At 35.8% G+C, this 21,925-nt stretch overlaps 2 protein-coding genes across 7 annotated transcripts; one reads left to right on the plus strand and one right to left on the minus strand.

Moving 5' to 3' along the window:
- Positions 1-1,842: 1,842 nt before the first annotated feature.
- On the plus strand, positions 1,843-5,940 carry LOC135072557 (putative lipid scramblase CLPTM1). Its single transcript, XM_063966516.1, has 3 exons — positions 1,843-2,076; positions 2,255-3,875; positions 3,959-5,940. Exons 1-3 carry the CDS (start codon positions 1,984-1,986, stop codon positions 4,129-4,131), a joined length of 1,887 nt encoding a protein of 628 aa, XP_063822586.1. The 5' UTR covers positions 1,843-1,983; the 3' UTR covers positions 4,132-5,940.
- A 76-nt stretch (positions 5,941-6,016) lies between these two features.
- Positions 6,017-15,494, minus strand: LOC135072556 (centrosomal protein of 112 kDa-like). 6 transcript variants are annotated; one of them, XM_063966513.1, is made up of 12 exons: positions 15,252-15,494; positions 14,582-15,175; positions 14,263-14,514; positions 13,606-13,803; positions 13,399-13,476; positions 13,192-13,305; positions 12,692-12,948; positions 12,199-12,317; positions 11,856-11,901; positions 10,528-10,611; positions 9,005-9,352; positions 6,017-8,626 (listed from the first exon to the last, which is right to left on the minus strand). In XM_063966513.1, the coding sequence occupies exons 1-11, from the start codon at positions 15,339-15,341 to the stop codon at positions 9,010-9,012; spliced, it is 2,175 nt and encodes a 724-aa protein (XP_063822583.1). In that variant the 5' UTR covers positions 15,342-15,494; the 3' UTR covers positions 6,017-8,626; positions 9,005-9,009. The 6 variants fall into 6 exon arrangements, 4 of the variants coding, with proteins under 4 accessions (XP_063822583.1, XP_063822582.1, XP_063822585.1 ...); XM_063966512.1 differs by having other exon boundaries at positions 9,005-9,355; positions 15,252-15,493; XR_010257457.1 differs by lacking the exon at positions 6,017-8,626 and having other exon boundaries at positions 9,270-9,355; positions 10,462-10,611; positions 15,252-15,490.
- Positions 15,495-21,925: the final 6,431 nt, after the last annotated feature.

Here is a 21,925-nt window from a genome sequence, read left to right on the forward strand (position 1 = left end):
GGTCAATTTATTTATACTTTTGCACATAAAACTGTACAGTGGCGGACTTAATGCCAGGTGGCATTCTCTGCCAGTCAACCACAGGTCGAGTAGAGAGACTAAGGCGGTGCAATAAATATGACGGTTTAGTAAAATATACACATAGAATTAGATAAAATAAGTAACATAAGAATACATCCCAACTAATATTATAAATGCGAAAGTAACTCTGTCTGTCTGTCTGTCTGTTACGCTTTCCCGCTTAAACCTCGCAACCGATTTTGATGAAATTTGGCATAGAGATAGTTTGAATCCCGGGAAAGAACATAGGATAGTTTTTATCCCGGTTTTTGAAACAGGGACGCGCGCGATAAAGTTTTTCTGTGACAGACAAAATTCCACGCGGGCGAAGCCGCGGGCGGAAAGCTAGTATTAATATAATAGGCATACACATAGATATACGAAATAATAATATTGGCGTACACATAATAGTACATGTCAGAGATAAAAAAAAAGTTTTTAGTCCTTAAAAATACATTGCGCAGAGCCTTTTTAAATGTAAATTTGGAGGTTGCTTTTTGCAAACTCGCCGGAAGGCCGTTCCAGAGCCGTACTGCTGAGACAGGTGTGCCGAGGGGTGAGGGGTGTGGGACAAGCTGAAGAGTCTCGACTAGAGCGAAGATTTATATTGTGAGTAGAATGAAGGTACTGGAACCTCTCTTTTAGAGCCCATTTATCCGATGTGTGCTAGTGATACTTATTGGTGATATTATACTGGCTGGGTGCCACCCAGTGGGAGGGGAGAGATATACAGCAACATTGTTTTCATTTGCCGTGTCATTTGTTCATGGATTTGAAAGGTTATGCATACTTATCTACGCATAAATCTGTTTTATAATCAAAAGTACTGCAATTTTTTATCGATAAAGTTCTTGATGTAATTTTTAATTTCTTTATTGTTCTGTTGGCTATACATACTATTGTCTGTCTGGTGAAGATCCTAGGCACAAGTCCAGAACTAGCCAAATACTACCTACCTACTTCGACAAATTGCAAGCACAGCAAGTAATTACATACTTCGTTACTGTAACCGCCCGCTTACCTCTGTAGCCGGAGCACGAATAAATTTCGTTCTCGTTATGATTTCTACGGTTCACGTTTATTTTGTAGGTATTAGCTTTTGCCCGCGTCTTCACCCGCGTGAACTTTAGTTCGTCACAGATCGTCATAAATTATAGCTTATGTTATTCTGCGTTAATTATAAAGAATAATACTATAGTAGTTACATGACATGACATCTTTCGCATTTATAATATTAGTAACTAGGATGAAAAACAATAGCGCACCGCGCCGCGCCGCGCTACGGTTGTTTAAGGAATACGATGAGAGTTATTCGTGCTGAGGGTACTGATCATGATTTGCACCAACTGCCAACTGCTAGCAACAAAACTGAGGATTGAATCTTTATGAAATTCCAAGTGGAGAAGCATGCGTCTAGCGTCTGCAAATTATGTAGACCACAGAAAGTAATCACTATGATCTCTGCGGACAACAGCAGTCGCCTGTGCCTGTGCTTAAGTCTACTTCTAAGTTTGTAATTTTGCATTGAAACCCACCTATTAGGTACTACATACCGCCGAATTGTGCCGCCGAATAGAATGAAATGCTTGATGTGCGGTCGCGTATTATAGTAGCTCGTGGAACCCCTCAGTACCCCTAACTACTTAACAGTACCCCAATAAATTAGTGACTATCAATTTTTATAAAGATAAGCAATACGGCAGCTAGAACTTATTTTAATCTGTACTTTTTTATCTGTTGAAATTTTTTTAATCTGTGTGTTGAGCTCTATAGTCTATGGCTGTCTGTTCTGTCATGTCATGTCACAAAATTTTCATTTCGGCAGCAGTTCATTTTTATCAGCAGATAATACTATCAGTCATTGTGCTAATGGTTCTCAAATCTTTTAAAACTTCATAGAAATAATTGAAGCAAGTTTTAAAAATGGCGAACGTTAACGAGGAAGCCAATGATGAAAATAATAGCTTAGTACCAAGTGACAATAATGCTACTGAACCAACTGATGAAAATGTCGATGTAAGTTTTTAATAAAATGTGTAATGTGCAGAATTAGATTAAGGTTAATTTACATATTTTTAGTTTGTCTTACAACTAATTCTATAAGTTGGTAGCCTCGTCCTATATTTTGCAATCTTTGTACTTATCAAAGGCTGTCTGGGTCGACCTTGTTATTTATAACTAACCTTTTTTCCAGATCAATGCTCAAATCGATGAGCAACGGCAGCGAATGCAGCCAACAAAGCTTGAATCATTTTTCGCAATAACTAAATCACTTATTATTAGAGCATTAGTAGTGTACTTCATTACTTCAATGTTTCGCCAGCCTGCAGCACCGAAACCTGATATCAACAATCCTACAGGAAGCCCGCGCGTCCCTGCGATTAACATGTTTGCAAATGGGACAGTGTTAGACATGTATTGTTATATTTCAGAAAATACTTTTTTGAACAATTTTGAAGATGGCAATTTGATATGGAAACAAACAGGACTTGTGTATGGTGATTGGTATGGAGGTCCAAATAACGATGGCACATTTACATATTCAACAGATATTACCCCATCGGAGTCTCTAAAAAATAATGGCTCAATCTATTTGCATGTGTTTGTGGTTCAGTCTGGAAAGTCACCTGACCCTAAAAATAAAGAAAAATATGCTGGCCCTTATGTGTCATATGGCAAAAAAATGTTAAATAAATATAAAAAGCTGAGATATCAAAAAACACATAACTTATTGACAGGACAGACTGAAAAATCCGAAGAAGAAATTAAAAAAGCAGAGACCTTGAAAGAAGAAATAGTTTCTCATTGGCATCCTAATTTAACAATCAACATTGTGACTGACCAAACTAATTGGGTGCAAGGGACTGTACCACCACCACTCGATGAATTCATTTTCTTTTTGCCTGATGGCAAACAGTACAAACCTGCAGTTTTTCTAAATGATTATTGGAACATGATGAGAGACTATACACCAATCAATAAAACTACAACCAGCTTGAAGTTGGAATTGACATTTCAGCCACTGAGTCTTTTCAAATGGCAGTTATATACAGCACAAGCTATGAGGGATAAATTGAGCATGTTCTCGGCCTTGGGAGCAGAGGAGCAAGATGAGGAACAAGACACTGTGAAGGAACTCCTTTTGGACACATCACCTTATCTTCTGGGCTTGACAATATCCGTATCCATTCTTCATTCTATTTTTGAACTTTTAGCATTCAAAAATGATATTCAATTCTGGAATAACAGACAGTCACTGGAAGGATTATCTGTGAGATCTGTATTTTTTAATGTTTTCCAATCATTGGTTGTACTTTTGTATGTGTTAGACAATGAGACAAATGTGATGGTCAGAATATCCTGTTTCATAGGTCTAATAATTGAACTGTGGAAGATTAATAAAGTAATGGATGTAAAAGTAAATAGAGAAGAGCGTATATTTGGAATACCTAAATTGACCTTTACTGACAAAGGCTCCTATGTTGAATCTAGTACTAAACAGTATGATATGTTGGCTTTCCGCTACTTGAGCTGGGCTTGTTTCCCCCTTTTAATAGGGTATGGAGTGTATTCTTTACTGTACAATGAACATAAAGGGTGGTACTCATTTATTCTGAATATGATGTATGGATATTTACTCACTTTTGGGTTTATTATGATGACTCCACAACTGTTCATAAACTATAAACTGAAATCTGTTGCTCATCTGCCATGGAGAATGATGACATATAAATTCCTCAACACATTTATTGATGACATATTTGCTTTTGTTATTAAAATGCCAACAATGTATCGCTTGGGATGTTTTAGAGATGGTAAATCATTTGACCTTTATTGTGTTATAACTTATTTTTTATTAAGTGTGTAAACTCAGCTGATTTGTGTTATTTATTTACAGATATTGTTTTCTTCATATTCTTATACCAACGCTGGATCTATAAGGTAGACCACAAGAGAGTCAATGAATTTGGGTTCTCTGGTGAGATGGAAGAACAGCAAAAGCTTGCAAAGAATGGTACACCAGCTATTACAGAATCAGAGCAGCAACCTGCGGATAAGAAAAATGACTAAAACTATAGTAAAATTACCCATAGTTAATATTATAACTATTTACATAAAGATACTATAGAATACCCTTTCATGTAATTTAACATGCCATCCCATTAAAATGTATGGATTGTTTATAGGACAGAAAGGTATTTTATAGTTTCAATAATAATTGTGTTTGTGTAGTTAGCAGAAATAGTATTTGTCATAAAAATAGCTATAAAAGTATTATCGCAAATATATCTAGTGTAATTAAGACAAAAATGTTTGATATTTAAAAATTCTTAAACAAATTCCTTGTGTACCAAAAGATCACTCAGAAACAGGCTAGCATAATTATTGAGTCCTGAATTCTTAAACATTAAAACAGCCTTGAATCACCAAAGCATAAAATAAAACAATCTATTTTGCAGTTTATTAATAAGGGCTTTAAAATACACCACCCACTGTTTTGGCTACTTTACTATTACAATAGCTTTTGCATTTATCGGTTATAATAGCATTAAATATTACATTAAAATCAATCAATTTCACATTAAACTGATTTTATCAACATACGTCATGCATGATTTAATCATTTTTGTGGGTTGGGTTGGTGTATAACGACATGAATTGAATAATTTCGAATAATTAGGTACCTTAATTTTGACTATGTAATAGTGTCAAGGATAATTACATGGGATATGTTTTGGGTTAAGTTGTTATTATCTATTCTAAAATTTTATTAGTGCAATACACAGTACAATAAAATATATTGCTCCTGTCTCATAAGATGATAAAATAAAATTAAGGATTAATACTCTTTTTATATGAGTGCTCATTGATCTAATTTAAAATATTTTACCTAGGTGATTTGTATTTAATTATCTTTTTAAATTATAAAAACTAAGGTACCAACATGTTTGTGATTTTATGCTCATAATAATAATTTATTATGCTTCTTTACATTACAAGTAATTATACATTTATTTTAGTGAGAAATCCATATGTACCAAAAACATTAACAGCACTGACAATATGCCTCATTGAAATTGTGAAGAGATTAGACCCATTTCGTACTAATCAACATAGGTATGATGAGAACCACGCAAGTCGTAGGTACCTATGTATGTTTTTCACAATAGTATTTCAGATTGGGAATTTTTTAATGTTCTAAAATACGTCTCTACGTTGACTTATGGAAAAGGGTGAAACTTTTTGATCTCGATACTTCTAAATCTCCCAATGTAAGCGTTATGTTCAGATGAATCATAGCAGAGCGTAGATAGACAGACTCAAACTAATGGAAATATTATTATACCTATTCTATTTCTGCTTTAATTATGTAAACATTAATTTTTATAGCCACTTTTAAGTTCTTGGTTGGGAGGGGGATCTCGCACGTAAATAGGCATGTACCTACGTGACAACGGATGTTATAGTTTAACATAATTAATTACTTAATTGTGATTAATTGACTTGTTGCGGACTCCGCGTCCGCATAGGTTTGAACAAAAATACGCTCTGCTTTGAGCTCCTTGTAATTTTCGCCCTCTAAGCAATTGTATATCGTTAATCGATAAGTTTTCGTTATTTTTATCTATCTGTTATATGGAATGATTGATAATAACGTCCTATATTTATTTACATTTTTATAGCTATATGCTTTATTGTCACCAGACTCGGGATTTTGTTCAATTAGTAATTATTTCGGTTGTGACAATCTGTACCTATGTATGTGCTACACTGGTTGAGAGATCTCTGATTACAGCCCGCGACATATTAATGTATGAAGCACAATGTTTAACTTAGTTCCGTAATATATAAATGTGTAATAAATTTGTTGTTTCCATGTTTTATATTTTTATTTTCTACACAAATGATGTCAAAACTAATCTGGGTCAATCTGGGTGCAAATTATAAAACAATATTAAATTTAATCGATATATATTTGAAATCAACTTAAATCCTAATTACAAGAATTTTGAGACACAGTATGAAGATCCAGCTTTGTTGAAATAGTCGTTATAATGATGGCCGATTCTCATGAGTCAAATTAAAACAACAATATCTATAAGTTGGCCCTAGAGCTGCAGTTGTACTAATCAGTTTAAAATACTTAACCAGGCCTAGTTATTGATAAGTACTATTCACAGCATGAGGTTCAAATTGATGTAGGTCTATTAAGGGGCCTCCTCACTTTGAGAGGACTATAAAGTTTATGTTGATTTTTTTTTTACAAATTTTTAATAAGGCACGAACACCTAATAAATACTGTTGGCTGGGAAATTCATACAACTTATTACTACTTCATTTGTACAGGGTTACTTTGACATACATACAATTTACACCACACTAGATCGACTCATGTTCTTATCAGAGTTATCAGCATATTTCTTCTGCAAACAGACAATAGTACATTTTAAATTGTGTACACTGAACAAAAACAAGCGAATCTAAATTAATAAAATAATTACACACTATCACAGATTCTCTGTTTAATGGAATAGATTGTATGTATAGCCTGACCAGGAACATAAAAACCCTCGCCATGTTGCGGAAAACTAATGGTACTAATTTCTTTTAATGGCAACAGTAACTGAAAACTTCATTGACATGTCACCTTGCATGTCAGTCTATTGCTGTCAAAGTGTAAACAAAGTTTATTTTAAATGTGCGCAATTGGTTTTATGAATTAAATTGCTAAAATATTTTTATAGTCGTGAAAGAAAAGTGGTTCACTATGTGTTAAAGTATTTGTCGAAGAGAAATACTAAGGGTTTGGACAATATTTTCATTGAATAATGTTTCCGACAAAGGTTGTCAAATTGACTGACATGTTTATCGTATAGTACAGTCCACTATGAAAATTAGCTGTGGTTTGTTTCAACTATAGCCTGACCAGGAACATAAAAACCCTCGCCATGTTGCGGAAAACTAATGGTACTAATTTCTTTTAATGGCAACAGTAACTGAAAACTTCATTGACATGTCACCTTGCATGTCAGTCTATTGCTGTCAAAGTATAAACAAACTTTATTTTAAATGTGCGCAATTGATTTTGTGAATTAAATTGCTAAAATCTTTTTATAGTCGTGAAAGAAAAGTGGTTCACAATGTGTTAAAGTATTTGTCGAAGAGAAATACTAAGGGTTCGGACAATATTTTCATTGAATAATGTTTTCGACAAAGGTTGTCAAATTGACTGACATGTTTATCGTATAGTACAGTCCACTATGAAAATTAGCTGTGGTTTTTTTCAACTACCTATTTTAAAGTTTTTTGTCACTTTCTAAGTGTTGAATTTTATGGAATTGGGAAAGAAGTACCGAGTTTGAAGTGTTCATGAGCAGACATTGCAGTTGAATATTCAAGTTCTGAATTTGATTATTGATGAATAATAAAATAAATCCTACTAACTCGATTGATGGTTTCATTTAATTTATTTAAACCAGGTTACCTATAATAATATTTTTTCGTTAATTTATGAAAATATCAAATTAGCCCGTAATCCTGAATTGTGATACATAAAGTTAGCCTATTAATTTAACACAGGTACGACTGTACTCAGTGTTGCACTATCAAATGCAATTGACGCGCCTCTATGCCAGGGTTTTTATGTTCCTGGTCAGGCTATACCTATTTTAAATTTTTTTGTCACTTTCTAAGTGTTGAATTTTATGGGATTGGGAAAGAAGTACCGAGTTTGAAGCGAATGAGCAGACATTGCAGTTGAATATTCAAGTTCTGAATTTGATTATTGATGAATAATAAAATAAATCCTACTAGCTCGATTGATGGTTTCATTTATTTATTTAAATCAGGTTACCTATAATAATATTTTTTCGTTAATTTATGAAAATATCAAATTAGCCCGTAATCCTGAATCCTGATACATAAAGTTAGCCTATTAATTTAACACAGGTACGACTGTACTCAGTGTTGCACTATCAAATGCAATTGACGCGCCTCTATGCCAGGGTTTTTATGTTCCTGGTCAGGCTATATTATGTTTTAGCTAGCAAACTAATTTAAAAATTTGATAAAATTTGATTTTTATATAAAACAGTTGGCATACCGTCAAGTAAAACTGGAAAAAGTGAGTATTTTTTATGCTAAGTAAAGAAACACATTTCTATACCTTTTTTAAAACTTATATTTCCAAATTTAACACGACCCGCGTGTAGACAAATCTGTGGACGTGAACCAACAACTGGATACCTTGAAGCTCAGGTATTTCGCTTTTGTTAAAATCTAAAATTAATTAAGAAGTATTTTTAACAGAGGAGAGTTTTATAATAAAAGCTTTGTGGACAGTAGGCCTTACTTTTTACCAAAAACTGCTCAGAACTGCCAAAAAAATTCACTGAGTGTAACGCAATATTAGTCGGTCACGTGGCTCTGACTACAGAGGCGGATTATCAGTAAGGGCAGCCGGGCGCCCAGTGGCCGCGCGCGCCGCAGCGGTAGCAGCGTCCGTAGCCGCCGTAGTAGGCCCCGGGGATTCCCCCACCACCACCATTACGGCCCGCCCTCCGCTCTGCGGAACAAAAGAACGTGTGACAATAATGTATATTACTAATACATAATTATAAATGTGAAAGTATGTGAGTATGAATTGATGATTGTTCGGTCCCCTTACACCGCGCGGGAGCTGAGCTAGGGCCGTGTTGACGCTGCGCGGGCACTGGAAAGACCACGATGCTCGAAAGATGCGAAACCACTGAATCGTCTTAGATGAGATTTGATATAACTGAGGCGCGTCATGGCCCCCCGGCGTCGTACCTGCACTATCTGGTAGAGGCGCGCCGGGCCGCGCGTGGCCCCCGGCAGCGGCGTGAGCGAGCTCGGCGGCAGGCGCACGGTGGCCCCCGGCACCGGCGTCCGCTGCGGCGCGTCATGCCCCCCGGTGTCGTACCTGCACTATCTGGTAGAGGCGCGCCGGGCCGCGCGTGGCCCCCGGCAGCGGCGTGAGCGAGCTCGGCGGCAGGCGCACGGTGGCCCCCGGCACCGGCGTCCGCTGCGGCGCGTCATGCCCCCCGGTGTCGTACCTGCACTATCTGGTAGAGGCGCGCCGGGCCGCGCGTGGCCCCCGGCAGCGGCGTGAGCGAGCTCGGCGGCAGGCGCACGGTGGCCCCCGGCACCGGGGTCAGCGCGCTCGGCGCCAGGCGCACCACCGGCGGCCTCTCCGGCGCGTTCATCGGAATCATCGCCATCGCCGTCAGATCCACTGTCTGTATCGGACCAGATGGCGTGATACGTGTCACTGCTGATGAAAAAATAATGAATAATTAATTAAAATCATTATGTTAGGTATGGTTTAAAAGAATTTGAAGTGAAGACAGATTGAAGGATACATTGACTTAGAAGAAAAAGATATTGATAAAACTTACTAAAATCATGATCAGTTTTACCTTTATTCTTCCTGAATAAATAAAGAACACATTAGAGATGAAACGGATATCCGGTAACTATCCGGTAGGCCGGATATCCGGCCTAAATTTACTATCCGGCCGGATACCGGATATTAAAAAACTACGACAATTTCCTATTTTAATAAAATGAAATACATTAATCTTTGAGGTAAACATCAATAAAATGTCATATAATAATGGCGTCTTTTATTTAAAGTCCAAAAAGTTACAAAAAGCCATATTAAGGCCTTTAAAAAAACTAATTTCTTTTTCTGGCCTATTCACTCTAATGACGAATACATAAACTTTAAAAATACCTGTTAAATCGAAATATTGCCAAATAAAACAGGCGATCTTTTTTCACTGATGATGATCTGATGCAATTCAGTCAGATTATGCAGCAAGTAAACTACTTAATTTAATTTTCGCTATTCAATCACACACTCACGATGGCAACCGAATTCGCCCGAATTGATCTGCCCCCTAGACAAGTGGCAAAATCTGACATTCTATTCGGACTGATTCGATTTTCGAAAAGTGTGACTAGTCTAGCCTACTAATAGACCCACTGATCGCATTCGAAGCACCTGTGCGACGCTAAACTCGTCACGATATGCAACGAGACAATGAGCCAACTATCCGGCCGCCGGATATCCGGCTATCCGGCCTAGCAGCTGGCCGGATATCCGGTATCCGGTATCCGGCCAAACAACTATCCGTTTCATCTCTAGAACACATGCACAAAACATATTATTTACTCCTGATTCTCGAGCATAATTTCTATTCTACTTGAGCAAAGATTCACAGTATGCTAATTTGTCACAATTCATGTCAAAGGGCATTAAGCGCAAGATTACAAACTTAATTTTAAATGAGGAGATTATACTTGAGTATCAAATAAACAATAAACATACAGGGTTAGTCACAAACGCAGTACCCACATTAATAAAGTTAAACTTACGTAATCAGATTGTGATCTCTCTTACATAGCCTTTAAGAGCTAATTGTAATTATGTGAAATACTAACTAGTCCTCGTAGTATTCCTCCTCCTCCCCCTCCTCGTACTCGGAGGCGCTGTCGTAGTCGGATTCGTCAAAGCCGAAACTTCCGCTGCAAGCAAAAAACATCAATTGTGGACATTAAAACACTAGCTCGAAGGTTGAATTTTCTAACACTATGAAAATGATCAATAAGCGTTTATGAAGACCAGACATTCGTGCATGCATGAATATTTAAAGGTTTTTTGAATTATGATTTATCGAGTCGAGGTTGGCTGATATCGCGTGCAAATAACCTAAATCTATGTAAGGCTGAGTTGCACCACCTGACTGGCCGTAACTATAATGATAACTGGTGTTTTTTTATGGAATTTGACAGATTTTTGACGATTGCAAAGTTAAAGGAAGTTGGTGCAACCCAGCCTTAGTACCTCAAAGTTAGTATGGATAAACCGTAAGTGGTTTTCGTAAAGTTAATCAATACCTATGTCAATACACATTAGAACACACACACAATACACAGTCAAGTGTAATTAATAGTTCTTGTCAGTAAAATATTTTTGTAGTAAGTGTTAATGATTAAAATACAATTTGAATTGACTACCCTGAGAAATACACAATCTAAATATCCTGCCGTTGCGAGAGCCCGGGCCGGGTCAATTAAGATTCGGAGCATCCTCATTGCGAATTATACGATAATTATTATAATGATATAGCGACTACTTAGACTGGCATACTTTTTGGCTGCCGTTTGGTTCACAAGTGACATAATTACAATTTATTTATGTTGGAATAACGAAACAAAGTTACAATTAATTTAAAGTTACATTATTGTTATGATTGCTATGCTATGTTGCGTCACTTGTTAAGGTTTGGCCATACCAACGCGTGCAGTCTGCGTGCTCGATGGCGATCAGATGTGTACAATTTGTATCGATGAGGTCACGTCAATGCGTCATTGTTTGCGGCGATCTATGCACCAGTGATTGCCATCGCTATCGCCGACGGGAGCTGCACATGTTTGGCCGAAGCTTTAGTATTCGTTCAGATTGAATTCCGACAATACGTCCAGGCCCGCCTCCTCGCACCGCGACTAATGCCCGTCTTCACTATCAATCACAAATAACATTAATTTTGTTTACATAGGGGTCACTTAAAAATTAGGGATTGATGGTGAAAACGGGCATAAGACTCCCGACTCCCCGCAGACTGCAGACGTTTAGTCGGCCGATAGTTAGGCCCGATTTTAATTTGTATGAGGAATTGGCCGATTGGCGCACTTTCTACCTAACTATCGGCCGACAAAAAGTCGGTGGTCTGCGCCTAGGCTTAAGATGACAAAACAAGAAAGCATACCGACTGGTCCTCACGCTCTGCTGTCGTGCTAGTGCGGACTCGAGTTCTGTGAACAATACAGCTTCATAAAGCTACTCTATACATTCATTTATTTGGCAAACTTAAATCTGAAAAGTATAAAATATGAAACATATTCTAAGCCCATTAACTCAATTAATTCATTGTATTTTTTTTTTCCTATTCTTCATTTAATTTATTTTCAAATACCTAACATTTATTCTTTGTCAATAGCCTAAAAATATGCAGATTTTTTATGAAGCTGCCTTGTTCACAAAAAATATGAAACTTGATACAATGAAACTTATTTTAATGATGAAAAATTTGTAATATTTAAAGATCTTACCTTCTCTTGATTTAAGCATTTCCTGTCTTTTTGTTTTCATTTCTTCTGTTAAATTTTGTACCATTTTTTCAATAAACGAATCTAAAACTAAGCTTTTGCATTCAGAAGTTATATTTGTCCTGGAACAAAAAAAAATTAATATCTCTTATGGTGCTGTTATGGCGCAATTATTTTATATACTGGAAAGAATTATTTTATAAGTCCAAAAATATAAAAAAGTATGTAATAAGTGGGCTAGGATTTCATTTATTTTGTAAATTAACAACACAACATCAAATACAATGAAAGAGATCAAACATGTAAATGCTAGAATACTGTTGTTTAAGAATAGGTATTATTATTATGAAGAAAAATGCCACTTTTGCCTTTTGCCCACTGTACCTGCAAATAGGACCGTCAATTTGCTGAAGGTCGCGGGAAGCACCGAGGACCAATCGTTGTGGAAATCCGCGTGGGACAATGCGGCAGTGGACGACATTATGCTGAAACGAACCTGCAGATAGGGCAGTCCCTCTTCTTCTTCTTCCACATGGTGATGCAGTATTTGCAGAAGGTGTGTGAGCAGCTGAGTGTGGTGGCTGCCACGAACAGTTCTGCGCAGATGCTGCACTGTAATTCGCTTTCCATCAGCTCCCCCACCTCTGCCAATGTGCTGTGCTTCGTGGAACTAGCCCCTGCTGACTCTGACGTCCCCAGACTCTCTAGCAGATTCTTCTTCTCGCTTTCTACTGATTCCAACTGGCTTTTCACCTATGAGGAAGCATGATTTAGCTACCAACTTTTCAACATCAGGTTTGTAAGTTCCATTTAACCCCTGTTGTGATGGATATCTTTACAGTAAAATGATTCCGAATTTTTTTTGGTTAAATAAAATTTGGTATTTTCAAAGCAATTGCTGTCATCAGGAGTTCTGAATTATGATGACAGGGTTATGAAAAACAAACAAGATAATATGGTCCAAGAGATGCCAGTATAAAAATAAAATTCACTTACTTTTTCTAGTTGTTCTTGTAATGAACTGATCACTTCGCTGGACTGGTCTGCTTGTTTTTGAATTCTATCAGCAGCCAATGCTGCTAATTCTGTCTCCCTTTCTTGAACGCGAGCCTATAAGAAATTTTATTTTTATGAGAAATTATTTAAAACATGTAATATTTTTGCAGTTTTTCTATTAGGTAACTATTATTACATAATATTTACCTTCAGTTCCTCAATTGATTTTTCAGCACTACATTCTGCTTCAGTTAATTTTTTTTGGATTTCTTTCCTCTCTTGCATCTACAAAAAATAGCAAATAAAAATTACTTCAAGCCCTTGCTTGAAGGTTCAAAGGATCTGAGCACAAAATCTTTGTGCTCTGATTGGGAGGTTTAGTCTGAATATAGTAAAAAAAGAGGCAGAACTCACCAGTTGTTCTCTCTTGACTTTCTCTTCGTCTGTGAGTTTCTTCCTCTGTTCCACTTGCTCGCTGAGCATTTGTTCAGCCTTCTGTCTATTCTCCTCAGCTTGCTGCACTTTCAGTTCCAAGTTTTTCCGGATGTCTGCTAGCTCTTGTTCTAATTCTTTCTCTCTTTTTTGTTTCAACTCTTCAAGTTCTTTTAATTCCTGAACACATCATTTTGATATTAAGTTAACATAAAAATGAAGCAATTATCTATATCTATACTATATTATAAATGCGAAAGTAACTCTGTCTGTCTGTCTTGTTTTCACGCCTAAACCACTGAACCGATTCTGATGACATTTGGCATATAGATAGTTTCGAGTCCCGGGAAAGGACATAGGATAGTTTTTATCTCGGTTTTTTAAAGTTTTTTTGTGACAGACAAAATTCCATGCGGGAAAGCTAGTTGAAAAATAAATCTTACTTTCAATCATTTCGAAGCAATAGTCAGAGACAGTGTTAAATTAAAGCTGACATTAATGTAGTTTCCTAATTTTACAAGACAGATGGTGTCAGAATTTTATTAAAAGCAAAAATTTTTTGTTTAATAATTTTTTTAAGAATATTTTAAGCATGTCTAAATAATATTATAAGCTTATCTCATCAAGAAAACTCAATACCTTCTCTTTTGCTAATTTTATTTGTTCTACTTCATTTTTGAGCATTTGTTCCAATTCATCCTTTTCCTTTAGCCTGATCTCTTCCTGTTCTTTCATCTTGGCTTTCAGTTTGTCCAACATTTCTTGCTTCGATGAACTCTCTCTGTTGAGTTCCGATAGGAACTCCTCTCGTTCCTTTAGAAGCTTTTCTTTAAGGTTGTTATTCTCTTGAAGTAGCTCAGATTCTGTTTCATTGTGCTTTTGAATTTGATCCTGAAAGAAAAGTTATTATAGGCACTTCATTGTTAAGCTTGTTAGTGCAACAAGTTAAATTATTTACCTGTAATTCTGAAATCTTTCCTTCCATTTCTTCTTTTATAGACGCAATTTGAACATTTTTTTCCGCTATTAATATTTTCTTTTGATTTTCTACATCATTCTTTTCACCTATTAAGTTTTCAATTTGACCAGCATAGTTATCGTCCAGCTGTTTAATTCTCCTCTCCATAACCAATTCCAGCTGTTCCTTCAATATTCTGGATGTTTCTTGCATACTTTTTGCATTTTGAATTTTGTTTTCGATATGTTTAATTTCATAACTTTGAGATTGTTCAAATGTAAATTTCACATCATTTATTATGTCTTCACCATCAGGCTTTTCTAATTTTATCCGTTTTCTCGGTATTTCAAATATATCTGATTGATTAACAAACTGGTACACAAATTCCTCAGAAGGCTCCAAAACAATAATATCTTCATGGTTAAGTTTTAATTGCTTGCCTTTGCCCAACTTGTTTCCATTTATTGTGATGCCGAATGAACTATTATCTTCAATTAACCAGTCTGTATCTTCCTTTTTAAAAATGCAGTGATTTCGAGATATTGATATAAAGGGCACGACAGCTGAGTTATTCAATCCACGGCCTAGTGTAAACTGAAAGTAACTCTTAGTAATTAAAGTTTATCCAAGGGAATTTGTCTAAATTCTAAAAGAAAGTATTAATACTCACGTTGTTACAGGTTAGTACAATTTCTTTGAGTTTTTCAAATTCCGGTTTCAAAGGTTTTTTAGTAATTAATACAGGTTTGTTATCATCCATTGTCGCGAATCCACAATTATTATTAACTTATTCAAAAAGTCGTCTTTTGCGATGCTAAACTGTGCTAAACACATCACAATACAAAACAACCATTCAATCAATCAACAAAAATCACTGACAAAAATTCGAATCGGTTGACAATTGACATAATAAATCATAGACCTGTGTCATAGACACAGATATGTCATAGACTATTTCCTTCCTCATCGTATAACTTTAATGCTTAGAGCGCATTGCGTAACTTTTAGCCAGAAGCCTCCTTCTGGCGCAGTCGGGTAAAATAGGGTCTATTCTTAACCTGAATGTCTCCAACTTCCTCATTGGCCCTAGAGCAATTCCAAGTATACCATCAATAAAAGCCTAATTAGAGTCATCAAACCTCTCAGTCAATATAGGTTATTAGGTACTCAATACACAAATCAACCGGCTCCTAGTCTAAAATTCTTATAATCGAAATTAAATGATTTAAACTACAAATAAAAATGATTCAAACGCTACTAGTTTTTAGGTTCAAATTCGACTGCTCTAGTAGACGCACGGAACGGCAACATCGCAGTCGACCCACATTATTTGAATTATTTGGCGGGAAAATAGTTTTTGGCTTTTAATTCTGAAACTAATGCCCGTTTTCACCATCAATCCCTTAGGCGTTTGCTAACTAAATATCACTTTAGTTAAACGGTCGCCTAAACTCCCCACTAACTTAAGTTCGTTTTCACCATACTATAGTAAACCTAAGTAGGGACCCTTTTGTCAGGTGGCGTTTCTTCGTGCGCCTAGGGACGTTTGAAAAACCGGTACTTTCCGATAAAATATTTTATTGGGAATATCTTACGTATTTTACAGAAACAAATGAAATTAAAGTAAAACTAAGAAAAATTTGACCGAAACTGGTGTTTTTGTATTTTTTAGTTATTAAATAAAGACAAAAAAAAGATGTTTGGGTGTATTCATGTAGTTCCTTTGCCTTAAAAAAAGTAAGTGTCAAGATGATTGCCGCGCAAATTGAAATATTTTGTTTCTTGTTACGGCGGGAAACTTCGAAGTGGAAAGACGCGCTTCCGAAAGTTTTAAATTAATTAAACTAAATCTGTTAGATTTTTGTTGTTAGGAAAGTTTATTAAGACGATGGGGAGGGGTAGCAAAAAAAGGAAAAAAGTGGAGGTCACCGGTTTGGATCCGGGCGATCGCAGCAACGGCGATACCAGTTCATCAGATTCCGAGGTGGAGGATGGTCAGGGAAGTGTCCTTGTTCCGTATTATGTTACTGACTACACCAGGTTATACCCAGAGGACTCTGCAGCTTTTGAATTCGTAGTCTTCATAGAGTCATCTGATAGCCAGAGGCCCATTGGTAACAGAGATTTATTATCTCTTTCCAACGTTCTGAGAAGGTACAATAAAGGCGTTAAGTATTTGAAAGCACTCAACAAGTACAAAATAGGAGTCTACTTTGAAAAGCCAGGTCTAGCCAATGCACTACTGAATAATAAAACCTTTTTAAGTGATAATCAGTTCAAAGCCAGCATTCCAGCTTCATCCACCGAAACCACGGGGATAATTCGAAATGTGCCTATAAAGTACAATAACAAAAAAATCTTTACCATGTTGAGCAGTAGTAAGAAGATTATCAGCGTTCGCAGATTCTTCCGCAAAGACACCACAACTGAAGGTTTCTCCCGTCAGCCCACAGGGACAGTCGCCATCACTTTTGCGGCCACGACCCTGCCAGACTTCGTGGAGCTGGGCGGCTGGAGGCACAGCATCTCCCAGTACATCCCTCCAGTTAAGCAATGTTACCGCTGCCAGAGGTATGGTCACATTTCCAAGTATTGTAAGAACGAGGAACGGTGCTCAATTTGCAGTAATGGACACAATTATAAAGATTGTCCAACTCCTAAAGAAAATGCAGTATGCTCTCATTGCAAAGGAAACCATGTTAGTATTTCAGCACAATGTCCAATAAAACAAAAGAAAATACAAGAAAATAGAGTGAAATTTGTTAAAGCTCCCACTTATGCAGACATATCTAGTAAACAAACCTTTCCAGAATTGAGAACAAATAATAAATACTTACCAAAGCCTGAAAACAACTTAATGTCTATATTGAACTCTGATGCAACGGTAATGAATCTTTTAATAGAGTCAATAGTTAAAATTATAACATTAAATAAAAGCAACAACACAACTATTTCATCCAAAAACATTTTAGATATTCTTACAGACACTTTCAGTAAAAATTTTAATTCATCAAATTCGAAGAGCAAATAAATATAGTTCAATGGAATGCTCAGAGCTTTCTGTGCAATCGTAATTTATTTACTAAGTTTATTTATGATAATTGTATAGATATTGCTGTAATATCTGAGACTTGGCTAAAGCCTATTCACAAATTTAAGGTAAAAGGTTATAAAATAGAGCGAAATGACTGTGGAAATGATCATAATGGAGTAGCCATTCTGATTCATGAAAGAATTCAATATTGTAGACTTCAAACTTATTTTGATAACTCATTACAAAATTTAGCAGTTCAAATCACAATCAATATTAAATCATACACAATAGTTTCAGTTTATTGTCCTACTAATAGTTCACCTAGATTTCATATAAAGAAATTTTCAGATTTAATTGTAAGTTTGCCAAAGCCAGTTATTGTAGCTGGAGATTTTAACGCCCATCATACCATATGAGGCTGTAACACTGTAGACAGTCGAGGACGAGATATTTTAGATAGTTTAGATGATTGTGATTTAGTTTTATTAAATGATAAACAGGTTACGACTGTGGGAACACATGTCTGGAGACCGAACGGACTCGACTTGACTATGGTGAGCCCCTGTTTAGCTTTATGCTGTGACTGGAAAGTGCACGATGATCCACTTGGTAGTTATCATTTACCCACAATAACCTCAATACAACTATTAACAACTGCATCGCAACCACGTCTAACATACATGCCAGCAGGTACTGATATCCCTGATCATCCTAATCTTAAACTAGTTAATTGGAAACATTACTCAAAGTTAGTCAATGAAATGTTGTATGATTTTACAGTGTCTAATAGCAATGTTTTGGAATTGTACAACAACTTTTGTGACATCATCAAGTCAGCTGTAAATATGTCAATGCCAAACTCAAATAAAAAAAGTCAATCTCAACGTTTCGTTCCACACAGATCGTCAGTTAAAAAATCTAAACGTCTTTCGGTTCCTTGGTGGAATGATCGCTGTGCTAGTGCTGTACAAAACTCGAAAGAAGCTTACGTGCAATTCAAAAATGACCCTACTCTTGAAAATTATATACATTTTAAAAAATTACAAGCCCTAAAAAAGCGTGTTATTAATACAGAGAAAATTGAGAGTTGGAAAGAATTTTGTTCAAATTTAAGTAGATTTACTCCCATATCTCTTATTTGGAATACTTTACGTAAATTTAATAAAAGTAATAATTGCAAGTTTTCGCAGAATGATTCTTGTCCGCTTTGGGTTCATGATTTTCTTACGAAATACACTCCAGACCATGCAGAATCGCCACCATTAGATTTCACTAATTGTACAGCAAGTAATGCAAATTCTTATCTGTTAAGCATGTTTACGTTTACTGAGCTTATATCAGCGATCAAATCACGAAAGGACACCGCTTGCGGCTTGGATTTTATCTCTTATAAAATGTTAAAAAAATTAAATAAAGAAAACCTATTAAAATTTCTATTTATCATTAATAGTTTGTGGAAGGAAAATCTGATTCCAGGTCAATGGAAGACTGACTGCTTAGTTCCCATATTAAAACCGAATAAAGATAAAAATAGTCCAGACTCATATCGTCCGATAGCTTTAACATCGTGTGTAGGTAAAATTTTTGAACAATTGATAAAACAGCGTCTGGAGTTTTACATAGAAAGTAATAATTTGCTTCCAAGCAATCAATTTGGGTTCAGACGTGGGCGTTCCGCTCGTGAAAGTTTAGGTTGTTTATACACAGACATACAAAAGGCTTTAAAAGAAAATAACTATCTAATCTGCGTTTTCTTTGATATTGTCGGTGCCTTTAACAATGTCAATCTTACTGTGTTATCCTCGATTCTCTCTTCATTAGGTCTTCCAACTAAAATTGTGGCCTGGTTACATAATTTTTTAAATAATCGCTTAGTACATGTTAAACTTAATAATAAATTATATGGTCCAAGACTCTCTTTCAAAGGAGTTTGTCAAGGAGGTATTTTGAGCCCGTTGTTGTATATTATATACATTCATAGGCTAAATGAAATTTTGGGACCTGATCCCCAAATATGTAATTTACAATTTGCAGATGATTTAGCAATATATACTCAAGGCCCAAATTTGTCCACGTTAACAAGCAAAATAAATGTACTACTTAATAAACTGCATAATTATCTATCGTATTTGAATTTAGATGTTAATGCAAATAAAAGTAAAGTTGTTGTTTTTAAGAAACGCTGCATACATTTATTAAGTTCGGGTATTAAATATAACCATCAAGAACTACCACTGGAATCAGGTGCAAAATTCTTAGGTGTTACTTTCCAACAAAACTTCTCTTGGAAACCCTATGTTGATTGCCTTATAGAAAGATCTCTACGTGCTACAAATATTCTTAAATCTCTTACTGGAACCAATTGGGGTGCAGATCCTAAAATACTTTTATTATTATATAAATCTTTGGTAAGAAGCCATTTTGAATATGCATTTTTTTGTTTTGCCTCTGATAAGAAACTTGTAGAGAAACTTGAAAAAATCCAAAATAAGAATTTGCGACTTATATTAGGAGCAATGAACACCTCACCAATTAATTCAATGCAAATCGAGTGCAACTTACCTCCTTTATTCATTAGATTTGATTATCTTAGACAAACGTTTTTGATGAGATTGTTGTCTGTAAATAATAGTTTATTAACGACTAAGTTATTACAAATTAATTTTCCTTCTTATTTGAGTACTGTGCTATCGGATATCAGAAGGTTAAAAGATGATAATAATGTACATACTAGCGATTTATTACCGTGTTATGGAGGTGAATATGACAGTAAGTTTTGTTTTATAAATGTAATAATTAATAAAAAACTTTCTTGTAAATATGTTGTAAATAATGAACTTAATTCTTGGGAAGGCTATAGACAAATATACACTGATGGTTCAAAAACCGAAGATAAGGTTTCTATGGCATTTTATGACTTAAATGTCAAGATTGGTCATGGGATAAAATTACCATCTGCAGCAAGTATTTATACTGCCGAGGCATGCGCAGTGCTGGCTGCTCTGGAGTACATTGAGCATTCAAACATTGAAAAATGGATAATAGTTTCCGACAGCATGAGTGTTTTAGAAGCTTTGTCGAACCCGTGTCATAACGCAAAAACAAACTATATTATTTTTCAAATAAAAGAAAAATATCACAAACTATGTAACATGGGCAGAGATATTATTTTTTTCTGGACACCTTCACATGTGGGCGTGGTGGGCAATGAAGAGGCAGACACTTTAGCTAAGCTTATAACAAACACATCAGATGTAGTACCTGTTAAAAAGATCAAAATATCATATACAGACTGTTCAACCCTTTTAAAAGAACTAATGAAGAAAAAATGGCTAGACCACTGGCAAGAAAGTATTCAAACTAAAGGAAAATGGTACCACCAGATTAACCATGGAATAGGAAAGCCCTGGTTTACAAAAGGAACCTATAAGAACAGAAAGTTTTATTCTTACATATCAAGATTAAGAATTGGACATGGCCGTTTTAATGAACATCTCCACCGGATGAACATGATCACCTCCCCATCATGCTCATTCTGCAATCAAGCTAATCAATCCCTCCATCACATATTCTTCGAGTGTTCTATATTTTCACTCCAAAGACTCATTTTGATAGAAGACTTATTACAAGTTTATAAAGAACCAGAAGTCATCCCGCGCTCTCTACCTGATCTTCTCAAAAATGAAAACTGTTTCGTAGCATTATACAAGTTCTTAGTTACCACTAAAGAAGAAATTTGAAGAAATTCAAAGCCGAAGTTGAAGGGAAAAAAATAATATTGAAGGGAAATTACTCAGTCGGCTTCAAAATGAAAATGTTTCCTCTCTCTCGCGCCGTCTCCGTGAATACAAACTGAAGACTTGGCTGTATGGCGAATGCCTTTGCCTTTTCCTGCAAGAGGAAAGAACGAAACCAAAAAAAAATGTTTCTTGTTACTTTGCTCAGCTCTGCGTACGTAGTTTTGTGTTTTAAAATAATTAAACAAAACGATGGCTGAAAAAAGAAAACGAGGGCAAAACTTTACCCTCGAGGAAAAAGATAAATTAATAAAAATTTTAGTTGCCCACAAAGATACAATTTTAAACAAAAAAACAGATGGTTCATCAAACGACGCCAAAACTAAGGCTTGGATAACTGTAACCAACATTTTCAATTCGACTGGAACGGTATACAGGTGAATATTAGTAACTTGTTTTTATTTTATTGGCCATAAATAAATATTTAACGACAATAGGTACTATCGGGGACTCGGACGCCTTGACACCTTAAGGGCCTAAATTGTTTGCACACACACGCTGGATTAAGCTACG

The sequence above is a fragment of the Ostrinia nubilalis genome, chromosome 6, assembly GCF_963855985.1.
Source record: "Ostrinia nubilalis chromosome 6, ilOstNubi1.1, whole genome shotgun sequence".
NCBI lineage: Eukaryota > Metazoa > Arthropoda > Insecta > Lepidoptera > Crambidae > Ostrinia > Ostrinia nubilalis.